General features: G+C 39.4%; 1 protein-coding gene across 1 annotated transcript in view; it reads left to right on the forward strand.

Annotated features, from left to right (window-relative positions):
- Positions 1-21386, forward strand: part of wu:fj29h11 (uncharacterized) — a 157395-nt gene that overhangs the window by 15218 nt on the left and 120791 nt on the right. Inside the window, exons 6-7 of the mRNA XM_059949087.1 lie at positions 3672-4037; positions 4399-4764. Of these exons, the coding sequence (XP_059805070.1) occupies positions 3672-4037; positions 4399-4764 (732 nt within the window). The remainder of the gene's footprint in view (positions 1-3671; positions 4038-4398; positions 4765-21386) is intronic.

Genomic DNA, 21386 nt, shown 5'->3' on the forward strand with positions numbered 1-21386 from the left:
CTGACTTATGGACAACTCGTACTTACAAACGGACTCTCATAAAGCCTATAATATTAAAAATACATCGGCTCGAGGAAAGAGAACACCATCTGCCATTTTAAGTTAGATCATGTTGCCGTTAACACTGTGTTGAGTGTGTAACTTTGTATTTGGCGATTTTTCTCTTATTTACCCTTGTGACCATGCCTCCAAAGCGTAAATCCGATGCAAGTGCTGATGATGAAACAAAGAAAAGGAAAACGATCACGATTGAAAATGAAGTGGAAATAATAAAGCGATCGGAAAGAGGTGAAATGCCATCCATTGGTCATTAGAAAGGCGTTAGGCTACAGTCGGTCAACGATCGGAACAATTTTAAAGGATAAAGTGAGAATAATGGAGCATGTGAAAGGCCCTGCCCCGATGAAAGCTACAATTATTACCAAGCAACGCAGTGGTTTAATTATTGAAATGGAAAGGCTATTGATAATTTGGTTAGACGATCAAAATCAGTGTAATATGCCTATTAGCCTTGCTTCATTGCAAGAAAAGGCTGGAAGCCTTTTCAGTGATTTAAAAGCTGCATGTGCAGCAAGTGAAGGTGATTGTGATGAAGAATTTGTTGCAAGTAGGGGTTGTTGTTATGTACTGTATTATTATGTTTAAGATGTTTTAATGTATTTGAAAGTGTTTCTTAAGTGTTTTATATGCATAGAAAGGTAAAATATATACTAAGACAAACATTTGACTAACTGATGCTTAATAAGAACTGTATGTACCTGTTCCGACTTACCTACAAATTTGACTTAAAGACAGACTTACAAACAGATCTGGTTCAAAACCTGGGGACTGCCTGTTCAGAAACTTCCTTGGAAACCTTTTACTTGCATTCAACTGCTATCCTCCAATCAGTCTGTTCTTCCATCCACCTCTCAATAGCATTCCAACCACCTTGTAGACTTTGTTTGTCATTCCCATGCTGTCGTCAACTCTGAGTCAACTGATTTGCTGAGAAGACAGTGTAGTAGCCAAGATATGGATGCTATCATGTAGATGCAAGTTGTATATGTTCTTAATATGTTGAAGTTTAACCCAACTCTTTAGACTTTTTGTTGGGATGTGAAACCTTCTTGACCATTTATCAACCTTTTCTGGTTCAGGTGGTTTAATGAAAAACCGTCTGCTTCCTGTGGGTTCCATCTCTAGCCCTGCGCGTCTTCACTTCCTTGGTCTTTATTGGGGCAAGTCATGACATGTCTGCCAATCCTATTTCATCATTGTCATCCTCCCTTGAGTCACTAGAGGTTGCTGTATGCTGTAGAGTCCATGTCATGTCCATTCCGTAATTCCTCCAAGTTGTCCTGCTGCCTTAGATGTCTGTGCAATGTAGGAGGAGGGTCACTGGGAAGACCACTCTCTTAATGACTTGGTTACCAGCTTGTTGACCTTTAAAAAGAAAAGAACAACAAATGACTTTTCCAAATAGAATTTCAAATGTTATATTTTGGCTTTAATCAGTCAAAACTAAAATACATCAGGGACTATGAATAACCAGAATCAGGTTTAATATCACTGACATATGTCGCGAAATATGTTGTTTTGCATGAGTGGTGCAATGCAATATATAGTAATAAAAACTATAAATTACAGTAGGAAATATATATGAAATTATATTAAATAAGTAGTGCAAAAAGAGAGTAAAAACATAGTGAGTTAGTGAGTTCCTGATGAAGGGTCTTGGCCCAAAATGTCGACTGTATTTCTTCCTATAGATGCTGCCTTGCCTGCTGCGTTCCACCAGCATTTTGTGTGTGTGTTGCGTGAGTTAGTTTACATGGGTTCATTGTTTAGAGATCTGATTGTGGAAGTGAAGAAACTGTGCCTAAAACATTGAGTGTGTGTCTTCAGACTCCTGCACCACCTCCTCGATGGTAACAATGAGAAGAAAGCATGTCCTGAGTGAGGGATGATGGAGCTGGCAGAGTTAGTAACTTCTGGCAGCTTTTTCTGATACTGTATAGAGCTCCCCTTCCATCCCATACCAGACGGTGATCTAACCATTTAGAATCCTCTCAGTTGTACATGTGTAGAAATTTGTAAGAGTCTTTGGTGACCTACCAAGCCTCCTCAAAATCCCAATGAAATACAGCTGCTGTCGTGCCTTCTGTCTAATATCCTTACATCATAGAACAGAGTGCAGCTCCTTGAATCTGATCCATTGGTTAGTGAAATCAGGGTTGATCAGATTGTTATTTTAATTCCTTTTTATTGGCTGGCCCCAATAGCCTTTGATTCTTCAATGGACCAATCATTAGGTATCAGTATACCTAATGGTAGGTCTAGGTTAGAGCTATCCAAAACCTTATGCGAGAAGAGGTTCGTCCTCATTTTACTCTTAGAAATGGGCGTCCTTTTCTCTTGAGACTATGTTTTGTAGTTCTGGATTTCTTCCGTTTCTGGAGATGAGATTGCAGATATTGGATTCTTTATCAACCAGAAGTCTGCTGGAGGAACTCTGGGTTGAGCAGCATCTGTAGAAGAAGGAAATGTCATTTGCTAATTGATCATGATGACGATGTTTTTCAACCTGCTGGGTTCCTCCAGCAGATTATATCTTCATCCACTTGAGCCTGTCACTGTCTTCAACTACATTAGACTGCTGAACTGAAATAGTCTCCTGAAATTCCCCTATAAGGTTCAGTCACATTGAATAGGGAAGGACTCGAAGTTGTAGGGAATTAATCTTAATTGTTTTGGATGGAAGTAAAATGAAATGAACAGTGCAGGAAAGGGGAAATAAAATAACATGATTTTGTATTAAAGCATGTTCATTGTAAGTATACTAAAATTAGAACGTTGCATTAAGGCGTAGAACAGTTGGACAAGTGCTTCTGAAGTGCGAAGGAATGTTTCAGCTGGGGGTGTGTATGAATGGTTTTTATATGAAATATGCAGAAAACCTGCACATTCCCATTCTGACATGTTAGTCCATGGTGTCCTCTGCTGCCATAGTGAAGCCACTCTCAGGGTGGGCTGGTAACACCTTACATTCCATCTTGGTAGCCTCCAACTTCTGGTGCTTTTTCCTCCTCCTCCTTCCTTCCTCTTCTATTCCACACTCTGGCCCCCCCTCTTATCTCTTCTCCTCACCTGCCTATCATCTACCCCTGTTGTCCCTCCTTCCCTTTCTTCCATGGCCCACACTTCTCCCCTATCAGGTTCTTTTTTCTCTAGTCTTTAACTTTTCACCTATCACCTCCTGGCTCCATACTTCGTTCCCTCTCTCCTCCAGTCACCTGGCTTCACCTACCCATCTGCCAGCTTGTAGTCCTTCCACCTCTTCCCTACCTTCTTATTCTGACTTCTTCCTTTCTAGTCCTGATGAAGGGCCTTGGCCCAAAGCATCAACTGTTTTTTCATTTCCATAGATGCTGCCTGACCTACCGAGTTCCTCCAGCACTTCTTGTGTGTTCCCAGCGTTTGCAGAATTCCAAACATGAGAAAGTGCAGATTCTGGAAATCCAAGGCAACACATACGAAACGCTGGAGGAACTCAGCAGATTAGGCAGCATCTATGGAAATGAATAGACAGTCAACATTTTGAGCCAAGATCTTTCTTCTTTAATATTCTTGTTTAAAAGCAGATTTTCATCTTGCCGTTCGTGACAACAGTTTTTTTTTCTTTTTTGCAGATGATCAGAAGGTGCTTTTGAAAAATGAGCTTCAAAAGTTGGTTGCATTTTACCCTGAAGGCATCAATGTAACGAAACTAGCCAGGAAATACAGAAATAGATACCAGAAGGAGCTGAAGATATTAGACTATGGATTTGAGTCCATAGAACAGATGGTGAAATCGATGTGTGATGTTCTGTCTCTGATACCTGGTACAACTGGCTTCAATGTTATCGCCAAACAGAATACAGTGACAAATATAGCAAATGCAAGTTCGCAGATTCCAGTCACCTCTTTTGGGTTATCTGAAACTCGATCTTCGGAGGGTTTCAGTTTGGAACTCCTACCCTCTCTGACGCCACATCCGGATCCAAAACCTTCATTAGGTAATGCAGTCAGGTTTCACGTTTACTCATTATTAGCTCTGATCTCAAACCTTTGCTGCCTTGTAGCTGTACCCACTCATGGGGAAGGCTTTGGGAGTAAACGCCAAGGGCAGCCGTGGAGGCCAGGTCATTGGGTGCATTTAAGGGGGAGGTTGATAGGTTCTTGATTAGTCTGGGTGTGAAAAGTTATGGGGGGAAGGCAGGAGAATGGGGTTGCGAGGGAAATTGGTCGGCCGTGATGAAATGGTTGAGTAGACCCGATGGGCTGAATGGCCTAATTATACTCCTGTATCTTATGATCTTATGTTTAAAATTGGGTGTTCATTTCAAGTTTATGATGAAGGAGCTTTGTTTTTCACAGATGATGGGAAAGCGTGTTTGAAGAATGAGCTGAGAAATCTCATCAGGACTTTCCCTATAGGCCTCAGTTCAAAGAAGATCGCCGAAAGATATAAGAATAAATACTGGAAGGAATTGAAAATATTGGACTATGGATTTCAGTCAGTTGAAGAAATGGTAAAATCAATGCCTGATGTTCTGCACGTGACACGTAGTTCAAAAGGCTTAAACGTTAAAGCCAAGAAGATTGCAAAGACAGACGAGGTCAAAGCAAGATCACAGATTCCAGTTGCCTCTTTGGATTTGTCTGAAACTCCGTCTCTGGATGATTTCAGTTCGGAACTTCCACCCTCTCTGACAATACCCTCAGATCCAAACTCTTCATCAGGTAATGCAGTCAAGTTTCACATTTACAGATATATCAGATATTCTGTGTCTGTACTGAGCCCAGCGTTTATGCCAATCTCTACTAAGAGATTGACAGTATATTCGGGTGATATGTTAAGCAGGGGTCCTGTCTGTGCTCTTGGTTTTAGTGTAAAATGTAGCCAGCAAAGTGCAGGGTGAATTTCTTCCTTTCCATGTTGCCATGCCCATTGTTTGTTCTTCAACCAGTATTCCAACAACACAGATTATCTGATTGTTATCTTACTGTTGTTTGTGACAGTTTCTGTAACCCCTGTGTTTTGGTACAATGGACATGATTCCATCATTATCATCTTGATGTGCTGTGTCATATGATGTGGGTGATCATGGTTTTTCCTCGACCATGATTGTCCTGGCAGATTTTTTCTACAGAGGTGATTTGCAATTGCTTTCTTCTGGGCAATGTCTTTACAAGATGGGTGACCCCAGCTAATATCAATACTTTTCAGAGATGGTCTGCCTGGCATCAGAGGTCGCATAACCAGGACTTGTGATATGCGCCAGCTGCTCATACGACCATCCACCACCTGGTCCTGTGGCTTCATGTGACCCTGATCGGGCTAATCAGCTGCTACACCGTGTCCAAGGGTGACCTGCAGGCTAGCGGAGGGAAGGAGCACATTGCACCTCTTGGTAGAGACGTGTCTCTGCCCCACCGTCCACATGGTCTCCATCACCTCGTAAATCCAAGGATATTGTGGAGATTGCTTCCAAAATTTAGGTGTTGTTAGCAGCTTGTTAGCATTATACGTTTACTGAATTGTGATATGGAAGTCATGCTTCCAACCATTGGGTCCACTGCAGAGCCAATCCGAATGTAGACTGTGATCAAGCAAAGCCACATCCTTGCTCCACCACACTTCTTAGCATATGCCATCAAATTTGTTTTTCTTTGGGGCAGCAGTGCAATAAAATAGTTAAGTAAGGAGTGCAAAAATAAAAAAAGTAGTGAATTTGTGTTAAAAACACAAAATGCTGGCAGAACTCAGCAGGCCAGACAGCATCTATGGGAGGAGGTAGTGACGACGTGGTATCTCCTCCCATAGATGCTGTCTGGCCTGCTGAGTTCTGCCAGCATTTTGTGTTTTTATTTATTTCCAGCATCTGCAGATTCACTCGTGTGCCAGTGAATTTGTGTTCATGGTTTCAACATTCATTCAGAAATCAGAAGGCAGTGGGGAAGAAGCTGTTCCTAAATAATTAAGTGTGTGCTTTCAGGCTGCGGTATCTCCTTCATTGTAGCAATGAGAACAAGGCATGACCTGGGTGATTGGGATCTTCGACAGTGGACGCAGCTGCAGCTTACTTTGATCCTGTGCAGTAGCCCCCACCACCCCTACCAAACGGAGAGGCAGCCACCTAGAATGCACTCCATGGTATATCTGTAGAAACTTTTGAGTGTTTTTGGTGACATACCAAATCTCCTCAAACTCCTAATGAAAGGGGGGACGTCACATGATGACGTAGGGTTGAGACGTTGGGATTCCAGCTCCCTTGCAAAAAGTAATGAAATAGGGTTTAAATGAAGAAGAGTTAACAAATATCTATTAGAAACTATTTATAAGCAACTCAGGATTATCTTTTGATATGGCTCCTGAATTGAAACAGAAGAAAGTTACTACTTCGAAGACTGCGCAAATCGGCGGGGAAAAAGGCCTAACCGTCTTGGCGAAGCCTCGGACTCAAGTTGGATCTTCTCCCGACGAAGTGCATGGCATTTCTGATGATGCGGGAAAGGAAGTTGCAGCAATGTCGGCGGTCTCTAAGAAGAAACGGCAAGAACAATGCATGCGTGAAAGTATGCATGAACAGATGTTAACAAAACTACAAGCTTCAACTACGGTTGGAAGTGAAATTGAAAGTGAGTCGGAAGTTGAAACAGACTCTTTGGGAAATCCAGAAGAAAAAGAAGAAGAAAAGAAGGAAGAGATTAAAGGAGACATAAAAGATATCCTGATATATATATAATGAATGAATTAAAAGTTATAAGAACAGATATGGCGAATGAATTTAAAGCTATAAGAACAGATATAAGAAGCATACAGAATACACTTGATAATGTGGTGGAAGAACAAAAGAAGATGGATAATAAAGTTAAAGAGATGGAAGAAAAATAGAAGAAATCACGTAAAGAATAGATAAAATAGAATACGATAAGCTTGCCTGGACAACAGAAAGAAAACGGATGATGGAAAAAATGGATGCGCTTGAGAACTCTAGTAGACGAAATAATATTAAAATTGTTGGTCTTATGGAAGGTACAGAGGGAGAAAATCCAATAAAATTCTTTCAAGAATGGATTCTGGAAATTTTGGAAATGAAAGAAGGAAGTCAAGTAATTGAAATTGAAAGAGCACACAGAGCTTTAAGACCACGACCTCAACAAGATCAAAATCTCAGATCAATTTTGATAAAATGTTTAAGGTACCAAGATAAAGAAATGATCTTGAAGGCAGCTACTCAAGGTGCTAAAAAGAGAAATGGGGCATTGATAGTAGAAGGGAAAAGAGTTTTTTTTTATCCAGACATAAGCTACGATCTGTTGAAGAGGCAGAAGGAATTTAATCCAGTGAAAAAATCTTTATGGGAAAAGGGCTATAAATTTTTATTGAGCCACCCAGCAAAATTGATAATTTTCCTGGATAATGGAGAAAGAGGATTCTTCGTTGACTACCGGAAAGCGGAGGAATTTGTACAAGAGTTACCTGATGTCCATGAAGAGGACTAAAGAATTATAGAAATGAAATGCACTAATGATGAAGACTGAAACAAGGTTGGACCTGATGGACATTTATAAGAAAAAAAAACGGTCGAGGGGTATTAATTGAGAGTAGAGACATTAATTATTTTTTTCCTTTTCTTTATTAATATATTTTTCTTTTTTTTTTGCGGGGGAGCTGGAGCAGCTCCTGATCGATAGCTGCAAGTTTCACGTGTACAATCATGGCGATTACCATGACCCATAAAATGGGGGGGGGGGTAATGTTGTGTTCTTTTTATTCGCATTAGTGGGGGGGTATTTTGTGTTTTTTTTCTTATATATTAGTTATCTTTTTTCTATTTTTCTTCTTTTTTGCCTGAATGTTTGGGGAGAGACTCATAGCAACATGGAGAATTTTAAAGAATTCCCAAGGTGCTATGAATGATTAATTTACTTAATTTTTTAAGTTTTAATGGAATTAATGGACCTGTGAAAAGAAAAAGAGTTTTAACATATATTAAGAAAATGAAAGGAGATATAGTTTTTTTTACAAGAAACATATTTAACAGAAACAGAACATAAGAAATTAAAGAGAGACTGGGTTGGAAATGTCATTGCAGCTTCATTTAATTCAAAATCGAGAGGAGTTGCAATTCTGGTTAATAAATCTTTACCAATTAAAATATAAAATGTAATAATTGATTCTGGGGGGAGATGTGTGATTATACATTGTCAAAATTTTTCAGAATTATGGACTTTTATGAACATTTATGCACCAAATGAAAATGATGCAAAATTTATACAAGAAGTTTTTTTGAACTTGGCTGATGCACATGATAAAATATTAATAGGTGGAGATTTTAATTTTTGTTTAGATCCAGTTCTGGATAGATCAACTAAACGTGCTATAAAATCAAAAGTAACAAAACTAACTTTATCATTAATGAAAGATTTAAATCTGATTGATATATGGAGAAAAATTAATCCAAGAGAAAGAGATTACTCATTTTATTCAAACAGACATAAAACTTACTCAAGGATTGATTTTTTTATTATCAAAAAATATTCAAGATAGAGTGAAAAGTGTGGAATATAAAGCAAGAATATTGTCAGATCATTCCCCCTTGATAATGACAATGATAACGATGGATAAGGAGGAATTGATTTATAGATGGAGATTTAATTCAACTATTAAAACATCAAGATTTTTGTGATTTTATGAAAAAACAAATTCAAATTTTTTTGGATACAAATCTACATTCAGTTGAGAATAAAATTGTATTATGGGAAGCGATGAAAGCATATTTAAGGGGTCAGATTATAAGTTATACATCTAAAATTAAAGGAATATGCAGCAGAAATAGATCAGTTGGAAAAAGATATAAATTTAGAAAAAGAATCTCAAAGATATATGACAGAAGAAAAACGAAGACAACTTGTTAATAAAAAACTACAATATAATACACCCCAGACATATAGTACAGAAAAAGTAATTATGAGAACTAAACAGAAATATTATGAATTAGGTGAAAGATCGCATAAAATTCTTGCTTGGCAGCTGAAAACAGAACAGGTTTCTAAAACAATAAATGCAATTAGAAAAAGTGTAAATAAGGTTATTTATAAGCCTTTAGAAATTAATGAAACTTTCAAAAATTTTTATACTGAACTATATCAATCAGAATCACAAAATAAGACTGCTGAGATAGATAAATTTTTATCACAAATAACCCTTCCAAAATTAAATTTGGAAGAACAGAAAGGATTAGATATGCCCTTTACATTAAAAGAGGTTGAAGAAGCTTTAGGATCACTTCAGAGTAATAAATCCTCAGGAGAAGATGGTTTTCCTCCTGAGTTTTATAAAAAATTTAAAGATTTATTAATTCCTCCTTTTATGGAATTAATATACCAAGTGGAAAGAATGCATAAACTTCCGCAATCTTTTTTAACAGCGATCGTAACTGTATTGCCAAAAAAAGATAGAGACCCTTTAAAACCAACATCATACAGGCCTATTTCTTTGTTGAATACAGATTATAAAATACTAGCAAAAATTTCATCTAATAGAATATCTAAATATTTACCAAAATTAATACATATGGATCAAACAGGTTTTATTAAAAATAGACAATCAATGGATAATATAACTCGGTTACTTAGTATTATTCATCTGGCACAAAAAAGAGAGGAAATGAGTGTGGCAGTTGCTTTAGATGCAGAAAAAGCATTTGATAGATTGGAATGGGATTTTTTTATTTAAGGTATTGGAAAAATATGAGTTAGGAAAATCTTTTATACAATGGATTAAAACTTTAAATACTAATCCTCAAGCTAAAGTAGTTACAAATGGTCAGATTTCAACACCATTTTGCTTAACGAGGTCAACTAGACAAGGCTGCCCATTATCACCTGCTTTATTTGTATTGGCAATAGAACCATTAGCTGAATTAATTAGAACAGATTCAGATATTGGGGGCTTTAGAGTTAATCAAGAAGAATATAAGATTAATTTATTTGCTGATGATGTTTTGATTTATTTAACAAACCCATTGCAATCGTTGCAAAGATTATCTTTTAGATTGGAAGAATATGGGAAAGTATCAGGCTATAAAGTAAATTGGGATAAAAGTGAAATTTTACCCCTCACCAAAGGAAATTACAATCAATGTCGATGAGCAACTCAATTTAGATGGTCAATGAATGGGATAAAATATTTAGGTATTAGAGTTGATAATGATGTAAAAAATTTATATAAACAAAATTATTTGCCATTATTAAAAAAAAGAGGATCTTGATAAATGGATGATGTTACCAATAACATTAATAGGTAGAGTTAATGCTGTAGATATGAATATATTTCCTAGATTGCAATATTTTATTTCAAGATTTACCAATACAATTACCTCAGAAGTTTTTTCAAGAACTGAATAAATATGTAAGGAAATTTCTTTGGAAGGGTAAGATGTCAAGAATATCACTGGAAAAATTGACATGTAAATTTGATCTAGGAGGGTTACAACTTCCAAATTTTAAGGATTATTATAAAGCAAATCAACTTAGTTTTATTGCGTCTTTTTTTGATGAAGAAAAATCGGCATGGATTAAAATGGAATTGGATAAGATAGAAAATATACCAGAAGATTTTATATATAAAAGGGAATCCAAATGGATATGGGAAAAAAAAGAATCTCCTATATTAAGACGCTTGATTGATTTATGGAATAAGGTAAATATAGATGATGAGATAAAGAAATCTTTATTAGCAAAAAGAACTTTAATTCAAAATAGGCTTATTCCTTTTACAATGGACAATAAACTTTTACATAATTGTTTCCAAAAGGGGATTAAATATATAGGTAATTGTTTTGAAGGAGGTATATTGATGTCGTTTGATCAATTAAAAAATAAATATAAAATATCAAATAACACTCTTTTCTGTTATTTTCAATTAAGAGCCTATTTACGAGAAAAGCTGGGACAAACAATGTTGATGCCAAAGCCTAGTGAAATAGAAATATTGATTCAGAAAGGAAGAATTAAAAAATTTACATCTTGTATGTATAATTTGATTCAAAAGCAAATAATTAAATTAGGAATTCATAAATCAAGACAAAAATGGGAATCTGATTTGAATGTTAAAATTGATGGGAAAAACTGGTCAAGATTATGTTTTGATAGTATGAGAAATACAATAAATGTTCAACTTAGATTAATACAATATAATTTTTTACATCAATTATATATAACACCACAGAAAATAAATAGATTAAATTCAAATATGTCTGACCAATGTTTTCGATGTAATCAAGAAATTGGTACCTTTTTACATTCTATTTGGTCTTGTTTTAAAATTCAACCATTTTGGATAAATTTAAGACTTTTATTGGAACAAATTACTGGAGTACAATTCCCACATAGTCCACTATTATTTTTATTAGGAGACATTGAAGGGACAATACCGAAACTTAAATTGAACAAGTATCAGAAAAAATTTATAAAAATTGCATTGGCAGTAGCCAAAAAAGTTATCACAGTTAGTTGGAAATCTGATTTATATTTAACTATGGATCGTTGGAATAATGAAATACATAGTTGTATTCCATTTGAAAAAAATTACGTATAATTTAAGAAATGAAAATGATATATTTTTGAAAATTTGGCTCCCATACTTACAAAAGATAGGATTAAATACATAGGTCCTTTGAAGATAAAATTATAGTAACTGGGGAAAGTAAAAAATAAATATCAAAATTATTTTGAACTCCATGGAACATGTGGGGATCCTCTGATATCCAGGCAATCTTTCTCTTTCTTTTTTTTTCTCTTTAGATAAGGGTTAAGGCGGGGAGGGTTAATATTATCTTTCTTACTATTTTACTATTACATTTATTCTTTGTAATTTCTGAAATTTAATAAATAAATAAATAAATAAATAAATGGATAACTCCTAATGAAGTATAGCTGCTGTCATGCCTGCTTTGTGCAGTTGCATCAGTATGTTGGGTCCAGGTTAGATCATCAGAGATGGTGACACCCAAGAGCTTGAAATTGCTCACTCTCTCCACTTCTGATTCCTCAATTAGGATTGGTGTGTGTTCCCTTGTCTTACCCTTCCTGAAGTCCACAATCATTTCTTTGGTCTAGTGTTACCAAGGTGCTTCAAGTGAAGAAATTATTCAACCTTAATTGTTTAAGCTCCCAAATCAAAGTCAGCCCATCCTCCGGTCATAGAATTATAGTGCACAAACTAAATGTGTAGTTATACTCCCTTGGAGATGAATCTCCACGTCACTGTTGAACTTCACAGAATTGAAAGATAATAAATAGCAGAAGCAAAATATCCTAAAGATGGTTCTCCACCATTCCCCCATCCCCTCTCAGCCTGATACAGCAATCTCTGAACCATTGGAATTTTATGGGGAAATCCCATGGGAACAAGGAGATGACATTCTGTATCCCTTGTGCCACATCTCTGCAAAGCATCAATGACAAAATTTACTTTCTCTTGTTTGCCAGCAAAGCCTTTGGTGTATTATGGGGGGAGTGGTGGGGAACGAAAAAAAACTTGGCAAAAATGTGTTTGAACCAGGCTTCAAGCTCACTGAGCAATATTGTTCTGGCCCAATAGACCTGGACAGCTTGCAAGTGACATCTCAAAGCACTGGAAAAATATTCCCAAAGCTGTTTTGTGGCAAGGAGGAAATATTTTTTAAGAACATTCTTGAGGCAGTATTTAAGAAAGTGGCATCACTGAATCCCCTACTGTCAACATCCTCAGGGTTACCATTGTCAGGAAACTAAACTGGTCTAGCAATATAAACACCGTGGCTACCAGAGAAAGTCATGGGCTAGGAATACTGTGGTGTGTAACTCACCTCCTGACTTTGCAAAACCTGTCCACCATCTGCAAGGCTCAGGCCAGGAGTGTAATGGAATACTCGCCATTCACCTGGATGAGTGCAGCTCCATCAAAACTCAAGAAGCTTGACACCATCCAGTACAAGGCAGCCCATTTGATTGGTACCCCTTCCACAAGCATCCAATCTCTCCACCATTGAACAGTTGCAGCAGTGTGTACTATCTACAAGATGAACTGCAACAACTCATCGAAGTTCCTAAGGCATCACCTTCCCGACCCATGACCATCTAGAAGGACAACAGCAGATACCTGAGAACACCACCACTTGGAAATCCCCCTCAAGTCACTCACCGTTCTTTGTTCTCTGTGCTCAGCCAGTCTTTCATGTTGATTCCAGGTGTAGTCCCGCCGCCGCGTTTGTGCATCCTACCTTTCCCAGGAGTGAGACTTTTGGAGTTTCATGAATGCTGGATTTTTACTGGATGGGGTTACTAACCCCATAACTTTCTCTGTAACTGTAACTGTATCTGGAAGTTCGTTATTGCTTTTATCTTGACCCACCTCACTGTACTGATGGGATGAAATCTTTATGATCGACATGCGAAACAAAGTCCAGGCATGTGGCAGTAATAAACCAATTTTTTTTTAAAGAACATTACGACACATTTGGATAGCAGTAGAAGGATCAGTCCGAGTCAGCATGGATTTATGAAGGGAAAATCATGCTTGGCTAATCTTCTGGAGTTTTTTGAGGATGTAACTATGAAAATGGACAAGGGAGAGCCAGTGGATGTAGTGTACCTGGACTTCCAGAAAGCTTTTGATAAAGTCCCACATTGGAGATTAGCGGGCAAAATTAGGGCACATGGTATTGGGGGCAGAGTACTGACATGGATTGAAAATTGGCTGGCTGACAGGAAACTAAGAGTAGCGATTAACGGGTCCCTTTCGGAATGGCAGGCTGTGACCAGTGGGGTACCGCAAGGTTCGGTGCTGGGATTGCAGCTGTTTACAATTTACATTAATGATTTAGATGAAGGGATTAAAAGTAACATTAGCAAATCTGCTGATGACACAAAGCTGGGTGGCAGTGTGAAATGTCAGGAGGATGTTATGAGAATGCAGGGTGACTTGGACAGGTTGGGTGAGTGGGCAAATGTATGGCAGATGCAGTTTAATGTGGATAAATGTGAGGTTATCCACTTTGGTGGCAAGAACAGGAAGGCAGATTACTATCTAAATGGAGTCAAGTTAGGAAAAGGGGAAGTACAACGAGATCTAGGTGTTCTTGTACATCAGTCAATGAAAGCAAGCATGCAGGTACAGCAGACAGTGAAGAAAGCTAATGGCATGCTGGCCTTTATAACAAGAGGAATTGAGTATAGGAGTAAAGAGGTCCTTCTGCAACTGTACAGGGCCCTGGTGAGACCCCACCTGGAGTATTGTGTGCAGTTTTGGTCTCCAAATTTGAGGAAGGACATTCTTGCTATTGAGGGAGTGCAGCGTAGGTTCACAAGGTTAATTCCCGGAATGGCAGGACTGTCATATGTTGAAAGATTGGAGTGACTGGGCTTGTATACACTGGAATTTAGAAGGATGAGAGGGTATCTGATTGAGACATATAAGATTATTAAAGGATTGGACATGCTGGAGGCAGGAAGCATGGTCCCGCTGATGGGTGAGTCCAGAACTAGAGGCCACAATTTAAGAATAAGGGGTAGGCCATTTAGAACAGAGATGCAGAAAAACTTTTTCACCCAGAGAGTGATGGATATGTGGAATGTTCTGCCCCAGCAGGCAGTGGAGGCCAAGTCTCTGGATGCATTCAAGAGAGAGTTAGATAGAGCTCTTATAGATAGCGGGGTCAAGGGATATGGGGAGAGGGCAGGAACGGGGTACTGATTGTGTATGATCAACCTTGATCACAGTGAATGGTGGTGCTGGCTAGAAGGGCTGAATGGCCTACTTCTGCACCTATTGTCTATTATCCACTCTTTGTTCTGGGTACCTGGATTCCAGGAACTTGGCTTGAATCTTTACTTCCCCAGTCATGAATGGCCTGGAGTTTGGGATGGTTGCTTGTGAAGTTTGGAATGAAGTTCAAGTTTATTGACTTACATGTACACTGCCAAATGGAACAACATTCTTCTGGAGCAAGGTGCATGACACAGTACATATAACTCACACACAGCACAGAAAGTAATATTACCTTGTGCGTTTGCTTGGCATTGAGATTCTAAATCTCAGGCCTGTGTGTGACTAGAGTCATTGGTGGGGACTGGCACGAGTTGCTCCACATGCTAACAGACTTGATGTCTCATTTCCCCTGCTGGATACAGTGGGTGCTACTCACATCCATCTCCAGTGTGTTTGCTTACACAGCAATCCCCAGGTCAGTCATTTCTTTCTGCCATTCCTGAACCCATTAGTTATCATCTACTTTTTCCCAGACTGAAGAGTTCTGGGTTTCAGCCATTTTAGCTACAGCAGGTACAAAACGAAAGTTAAAAATTCCTAGAAATCACATGTATTTGAAGTAAGGAGTTCAAGAGCCACGAGGTAATGTTGCTGTTCTATAAAACTGTGGTTAGACCACGTGGAGTATTGTGTTCAGTTCTGGTTGCTTCATTACAGTAGGGAGGTGGAAGATCCCTACTACAGAGGGTGCAGAGGAGATTTACAGGGTCTGGATGGAGAGCATGCCTTATGAGGGTAGGTTGAGTGAGCAAGGGCTTTTCTCTCTGGAGTGAAGGAGGATCAGAGGTGACTTGATAGAGGTGTATAGTCCCATCTTCAGGAATAATAACATTTTCAAAATACTTTGTTTCAACATTAACAATTATTTCACCTTCTACAATACCTCTTGATAGCTCTGTTGATTAAGAGGGACAGGTCAGTTGGTGCGTCACAAATAGGTAGGTAATACAGCAGCAGAATTAGGCCATTTGGCCCATCATGTGTGTTCTGCTATTGATCTGATCCATTTTCCTTGCTGCAACCTCAGTCTGCTTTCTCCCCTTCTTCTTCTATGCCCTGACTAACCAAGAACCTGTCAACTTTTGCCCTCCCAACCATTGAGCACATCTACATTGTGTTGCCATAGAAAAACAGCATCAATCATCAAAGACCCTCACCACCCAGGCCATGCTGTTTCTCTCTGCTGCTATAAGGTAAAAAATATAGAGCCTCAGGACTCACACCAGTAGATTCAAGAATAGTTACTGCCCCTCAACCATCAAGCTCTTGAACAAAAGGGGATACCTACACTCATGGTGCTCCCACAACCGATGATCTCACTTTAAGGACTTTTTATCCAGTGTTCATTGTCAAGCACTGACAGGCACGTTGACAATAGATCCTCGTGGAATTCTTGTCTTGTGCGATCACTCCAGTCGAGTATGGTTTTCTCCCAGTAGTTTATTCTCTTAATGGAGAATGCCTGTGCGAGACATTGTTTACTGTGGGGAGACTGATGAATCAGCAGCCACTGCACAGTGTTTGATGGATCAGAGATGCAGCCTTACTCACCTTCACTGCCATTGTGATGTGTCACCTTCTGTCATCTCCACCGCGAGTCCTTGGTTGGATCGCTCTTTGTCTGGAATCTCCCTCTTGATCTTACTGCCATGGGTTACCCTGCCAGGAACTAAACTCTAGATGGCATCACTCTTGGGATCACAGGAACTCGCTAGCCTCTCCATCGCAACAAGGTGATGATCCTCATGTGGTTATACTCCCAACAGATGCTAGCAGTGGCAATAGATGAAGTTCAAGCATCTTTGATCATCAGTCATTTTAAATATTCAACTGAAATGTATTCGTTTACTCTGGATTCATCAGAGTCAGGTTTAATATCACTGGCATATGTTGTGAAATTTGTTTTGCGGCAGAATACACTGCAATAAATTATAACGAAATATATACTATATAAGAAAATTAAGTATTTGCAAAAAGCAAAAAAATAGTGAGGTAGTGCTCGTTTTTTCATTGTTGATTTAAAAATCATAGTAGAGGGGAAGAAGCTGTTCCTGAAACATTGAGTGTTTGTCTTCAGGCTCCTGTACCTCCTTACTGATGGTGGCAATAAGAGAGAGTATATCCTGGGTGATGGGGGTCCTTAATGATGGATGCTGCCTTTCTGAGGCATCACCTTTGAAAATGCCCTCAACGCTTGGGAGGCTCATGCCCATGATGGAGCCAACTGAGTTTGCAACTTTCTGCAGCTTGTTCCGATCCTGAGATGTGCCCTCTTTGTAATTGCATCAATTTGCATGATAAATCTTCAGAGATGTTGACACCTAGGAACTTGAAATTGCTCACTGTCTCCACTTCTGATCCCTCTATGAAAACTGGTGTGTGTTCCCTCATCTTATCCTTTCTGAAGTTCACAATCAGTTCTTTGGTCTTAACGATGTTGAGTATAGAGTCGTTGCTGTGACTCAACCAGCAGATCTATCTCACTTTTGTACATCTCCTTCTCACCATCTGAAATTCTGCCAACAATTGTTGTTTCATTGGTAAATTTATGGATGGTGTTTGAGCTGTGCCTAGCTACAAAGTCATAGATGTAGATAGAGTAGAGCAGTGGGCTAAGCACACGTCTTTTAGGTGCAGTAGTGAGGAGGAGATATTCTTTCCGATCTATACAGACTGTGGACTCCCAATAAGGAAGTCAAGGTTCCAGTTACAGAGGGAGGTACAGAGGCCCAGGTTTTGGAGCTTCTTGATTAGAACTGAGGGTATGACTGTGTTGTACACTGAGCTGTAATCAATAATCAGCAGCCTGACGTAGGCATTTCTATTGTCCAGGTGACCCAAGGCTGAGTGATGAGCCAGTGAGATTGTATCCGCAGTAGGTGGTAGAAAACTCCTTCAGCAGATAAAATGGATGACATTTGACCACTAGATGTTCCAGGTAGGGTGAGCTGACCTGAGACAGAATGGCCAGTCCTGTCCAGTATGATGAGTTATTCTTGAAGCATACTCCACCTCCCCACCTTTTAAACAACTCAATCGATCTGTCTTTATGGTGAATGGTGAAGCCTTCAGGTTGCAGTGCTGGATTCAAAATGGCGGGGGTGAGCCATGTTTTCATGAAGCAAAGTACAAAGCAGTCTCTAATGTCCCTCTGGTACAGCAATGCTGCTTTGAGGTCTTCAGCTTTATTTTCCAGAGACTGTGTGTTTGCCAGGAGGCGAGTGGGGGGGGGGGGGGTCCTAAGGCATCTGCATTTCAATCATACCCATTGACCAGGATGCCTTCCACGCTTCCTTTTTCTTAAAGGGGAACTGCATTCAAGGTCAGTCTGTAGTCCAGAGTCCACCAATTTTGAAGATTGATAGATTTTTAAAAAAACTCTTAAGAACAATGCTGCTTACTGAAGTACCCATGGCTTTGACTGTGGAGTTCAGCTGTAGTAGTCCTCAACAGGAATATTTGACTATTCCCATTGGAGCTAAGAGTTACCACTTATTGGCAAAATCTTTAGCCACTGATTTGATTAATTGCCACTGGCTGGCATTGTGCCATAGTTAATACTGTATATAGTTCACATAATTTAATCTCCCAGAGTCTTCGACATGAAGAATGAATCAGGTGAAGCATGGATTATGGACCTAGAGATAATTCAACCTGAGCTTGCGTACATACTAGTATAATCTAGTTGTATCCATGATCATGAGTCCCAATGAAGGATCTTGGCCCAAAACTTCGACTCTTCATTCCTTTGCTTAGACATTGCCTGACCTTCTGAGTTCCTCCAGCATTTTGTGTGTGTTGTAGTGTTTTCCTTGTATCCAATATTCAGAAATATATCTATCCCTCTTTTGAATATATTTATGACTTGGCCTCCACTGTCTTCTGTCAACTGACTTTCACTGCCTTTGTCCTGTTTTCAAAATAAAATTGATGTTGATCAACATGTTTTCAATAGACTCACGAGAGCATGGTTAGGAACCAAGTTTCTTCCATACCTGATTCATTTCTTGACTCAGTGCTTCTCAGACAGGAACATTAGTGAGGTATTTAATCTTGTTCCCATCCTAGAGGCCTGTGCCCTTATCCTAAGTGACTAGAAACATTCCCATGTAGTGTTCAGTCTTTTTCAAATTCTTTATTCTCCAGTGAATATAACCAACCCAAACTCTCTTGTTTAATCGTGACATTTTCAGGAACCAGTCTCCTGAAATTTGGTTTCACTCCGTCCATGGTAAGGATGTGCACCTTAAGACAATGAAATCAAAATTCTACACATAGTTTCAAACAGGGTGTCGCCAAGCTGATTATACACTACAGGAGGAAGAAACTAGAAGTCTATGAGCTATTGCTCATTGAGGGATCGGAGATGGAGAGCGTTGATAACTTTAAATTCACGGGTGTTATCATATCTGTCCTGCAACCAGCACTTAAGCTCCATTTCAAGGAAAACGTGACAGATCCTTTCTTAGAAGTTTGCACAGATTTGGCATGTAATCTAAACTTTTGACAAACTTCTACAGATGCACAGTGAAGAATATCCTGACAGGTCACATCACAGCCTAGTATGGATATACCAGAACACAAGAACAGAAAAACCTACAAAAAGGATCCATTGTCAACTATCCTCACCACCCAGGCCATGCTCTGTTCTCGTTGCTGCCATCAGGTAGAGGTGCAAGAGCCTCAGGACTCACACCAACTGTTCAAGAACAGTTACTATCCCTCAACCTTCAGGTTCTTGATTAAATGAGGATAACTGCACTCATCGATCTCATTTTAAGGACTCTATCTTGTTCCATGCTCTAGTTACTTATTGCTATTTATATTTGCATTTGCAGAGTTTGTTGTCTTCCATGCTCTTGCACTTTCATTGATCCTGTTTACAGTTACTATTCTATGGATGTGCTGTGTATGCCTGCAGGAAAAAGAATCTCAGGGTTGTATGTGATAACATGTATGTACTCTGATAATGAATTTTACTTTGAACTTTGAAAAAGTGCTGGATCACAGGAGAAGCCATCTTCACCATTGAACACATCTACAAGGATTGCATCTGTTATCAGGGACCCCCACCGTCCAGGCCATGCTCTCTTCTTACCTCTAGCATTAGGGAGGAGGCACAGGAGCTTTAGGTCCCACACCACCAAGTTCAGGAACAGTTATCACCCCTCAACCACCAGGTCCCACACCACCAGGTTCAGGAACAGTTATCACCCCTCAACCATCAGGTCCCACACTACCAGGTTCAGAAACAGTTATCACCCCTCAACCATCAGGTCCCACACCACCAGGTTCAGGAACAGTTATCACCCCTCAACCATCAGGTCCCACACCACCAGGTTCAGGAACAGTTATCACCCCTCAACCATCAGGTCCCACACCACCAGGTTCAGGAATAGTTATCACCCCTCAACCATCAGGTCCCACACCACCAGGTTCAGGAACAGTTATCACCCCTCAACCATCAGGTCCCACACCACCAGGTTCAGGAACAGTTATCACCCCTCAACCATCAGTCTCCTGAACCAGTGTGGATAACTTCACTCACCCCAACACTGAACACAACCCACAGACTCACATTCAATATCTCTACAGCTCATGCTCTCAGTATTATTCATCTGTCCATCCGTCCACACGTATTTTGCACAGTTCAAGTTTAATTGTCATTTAACCACACGTGAATACCCATGAATAAGCCAAATGAAACAGCATTCCTTGGGGGTCAAGGGCCAAAACACAGTACCAACAGTCACACACAGCACAAGCGTGTATAAGACAAGTAGAAAACATTGTCGCACAAAAATCTAATATAGCCCAGGTCCCTGAGTCGGTGGATGCTGTTGGCAGTAACAAGCCTGCAGCAGTCTGCAGGTGAATGTAACCCAGTTTATCTTCCACTGAGTGAACACTGGAAGGCAGTGCTGTGTTTGTCTTTTGCACACTTGGTTGCTTATTAGTCTTTATTTTATTTATTTGTTCTGGCAACACAGCGCAGAATTGGCCCTTCCTGGCCTTTGAGCTGTGTCACCAGCAAGTACCCAAATTTAGTCATATTTACAATGCCCAATTCACCCACCAACCGGTACGACTTTGGACTGCGGGAGGAACCAGAGCACCCATAGGAAACCCACGCCATCATGGGGAGAACGTACAAACTCCTTACAGGCAGCGGCGGGAGTCAAACCGGGGTCGCTGGAACTGTAAAGTGTTGTGGCAACCACTACGCTACCATGCTGCAATGTGTGTAGTTTATCATTGAATACCTGTAAGAAAATTAATCTCACATACGTACTCTGAGAATAAATTTACTTCGAACTTTAAGTGAAATTCTCTTGCAGTGAAGGCTGAGATACCAGTGGTTGCTGGAATGCTGTACAATTTATTGGATTCTGCTTTATTGTGCATTTTATTTTTTTAGGATGCATTTCATATGTGTTGAGAATGATGCTTTAAAATAAGTCAGAAAAGAGCAGAGGTAAATTTTACACAATTTCACTTAGCTCCATCATGGGCACTGTCCCTGATAACCAGGACATCTTCAAGA

The sequence above is a fragment of the Hypanus sabinus genome, chromosome 23 (genome assembly GCF_030144855.1).
Source record: "Hypanus sabinus isolate sHypSab1 chromosome 23, sHypSab1.hap1, whole genome shotgun sequence".
Classification (NCBI taxonomy): domain Eukaryota; kingdom Metazoa; phylum Chordata; class Chondrichthyes; order Myliobatiformes; family Dasyatidae; genus Hypanus; species Hypanus sabinus.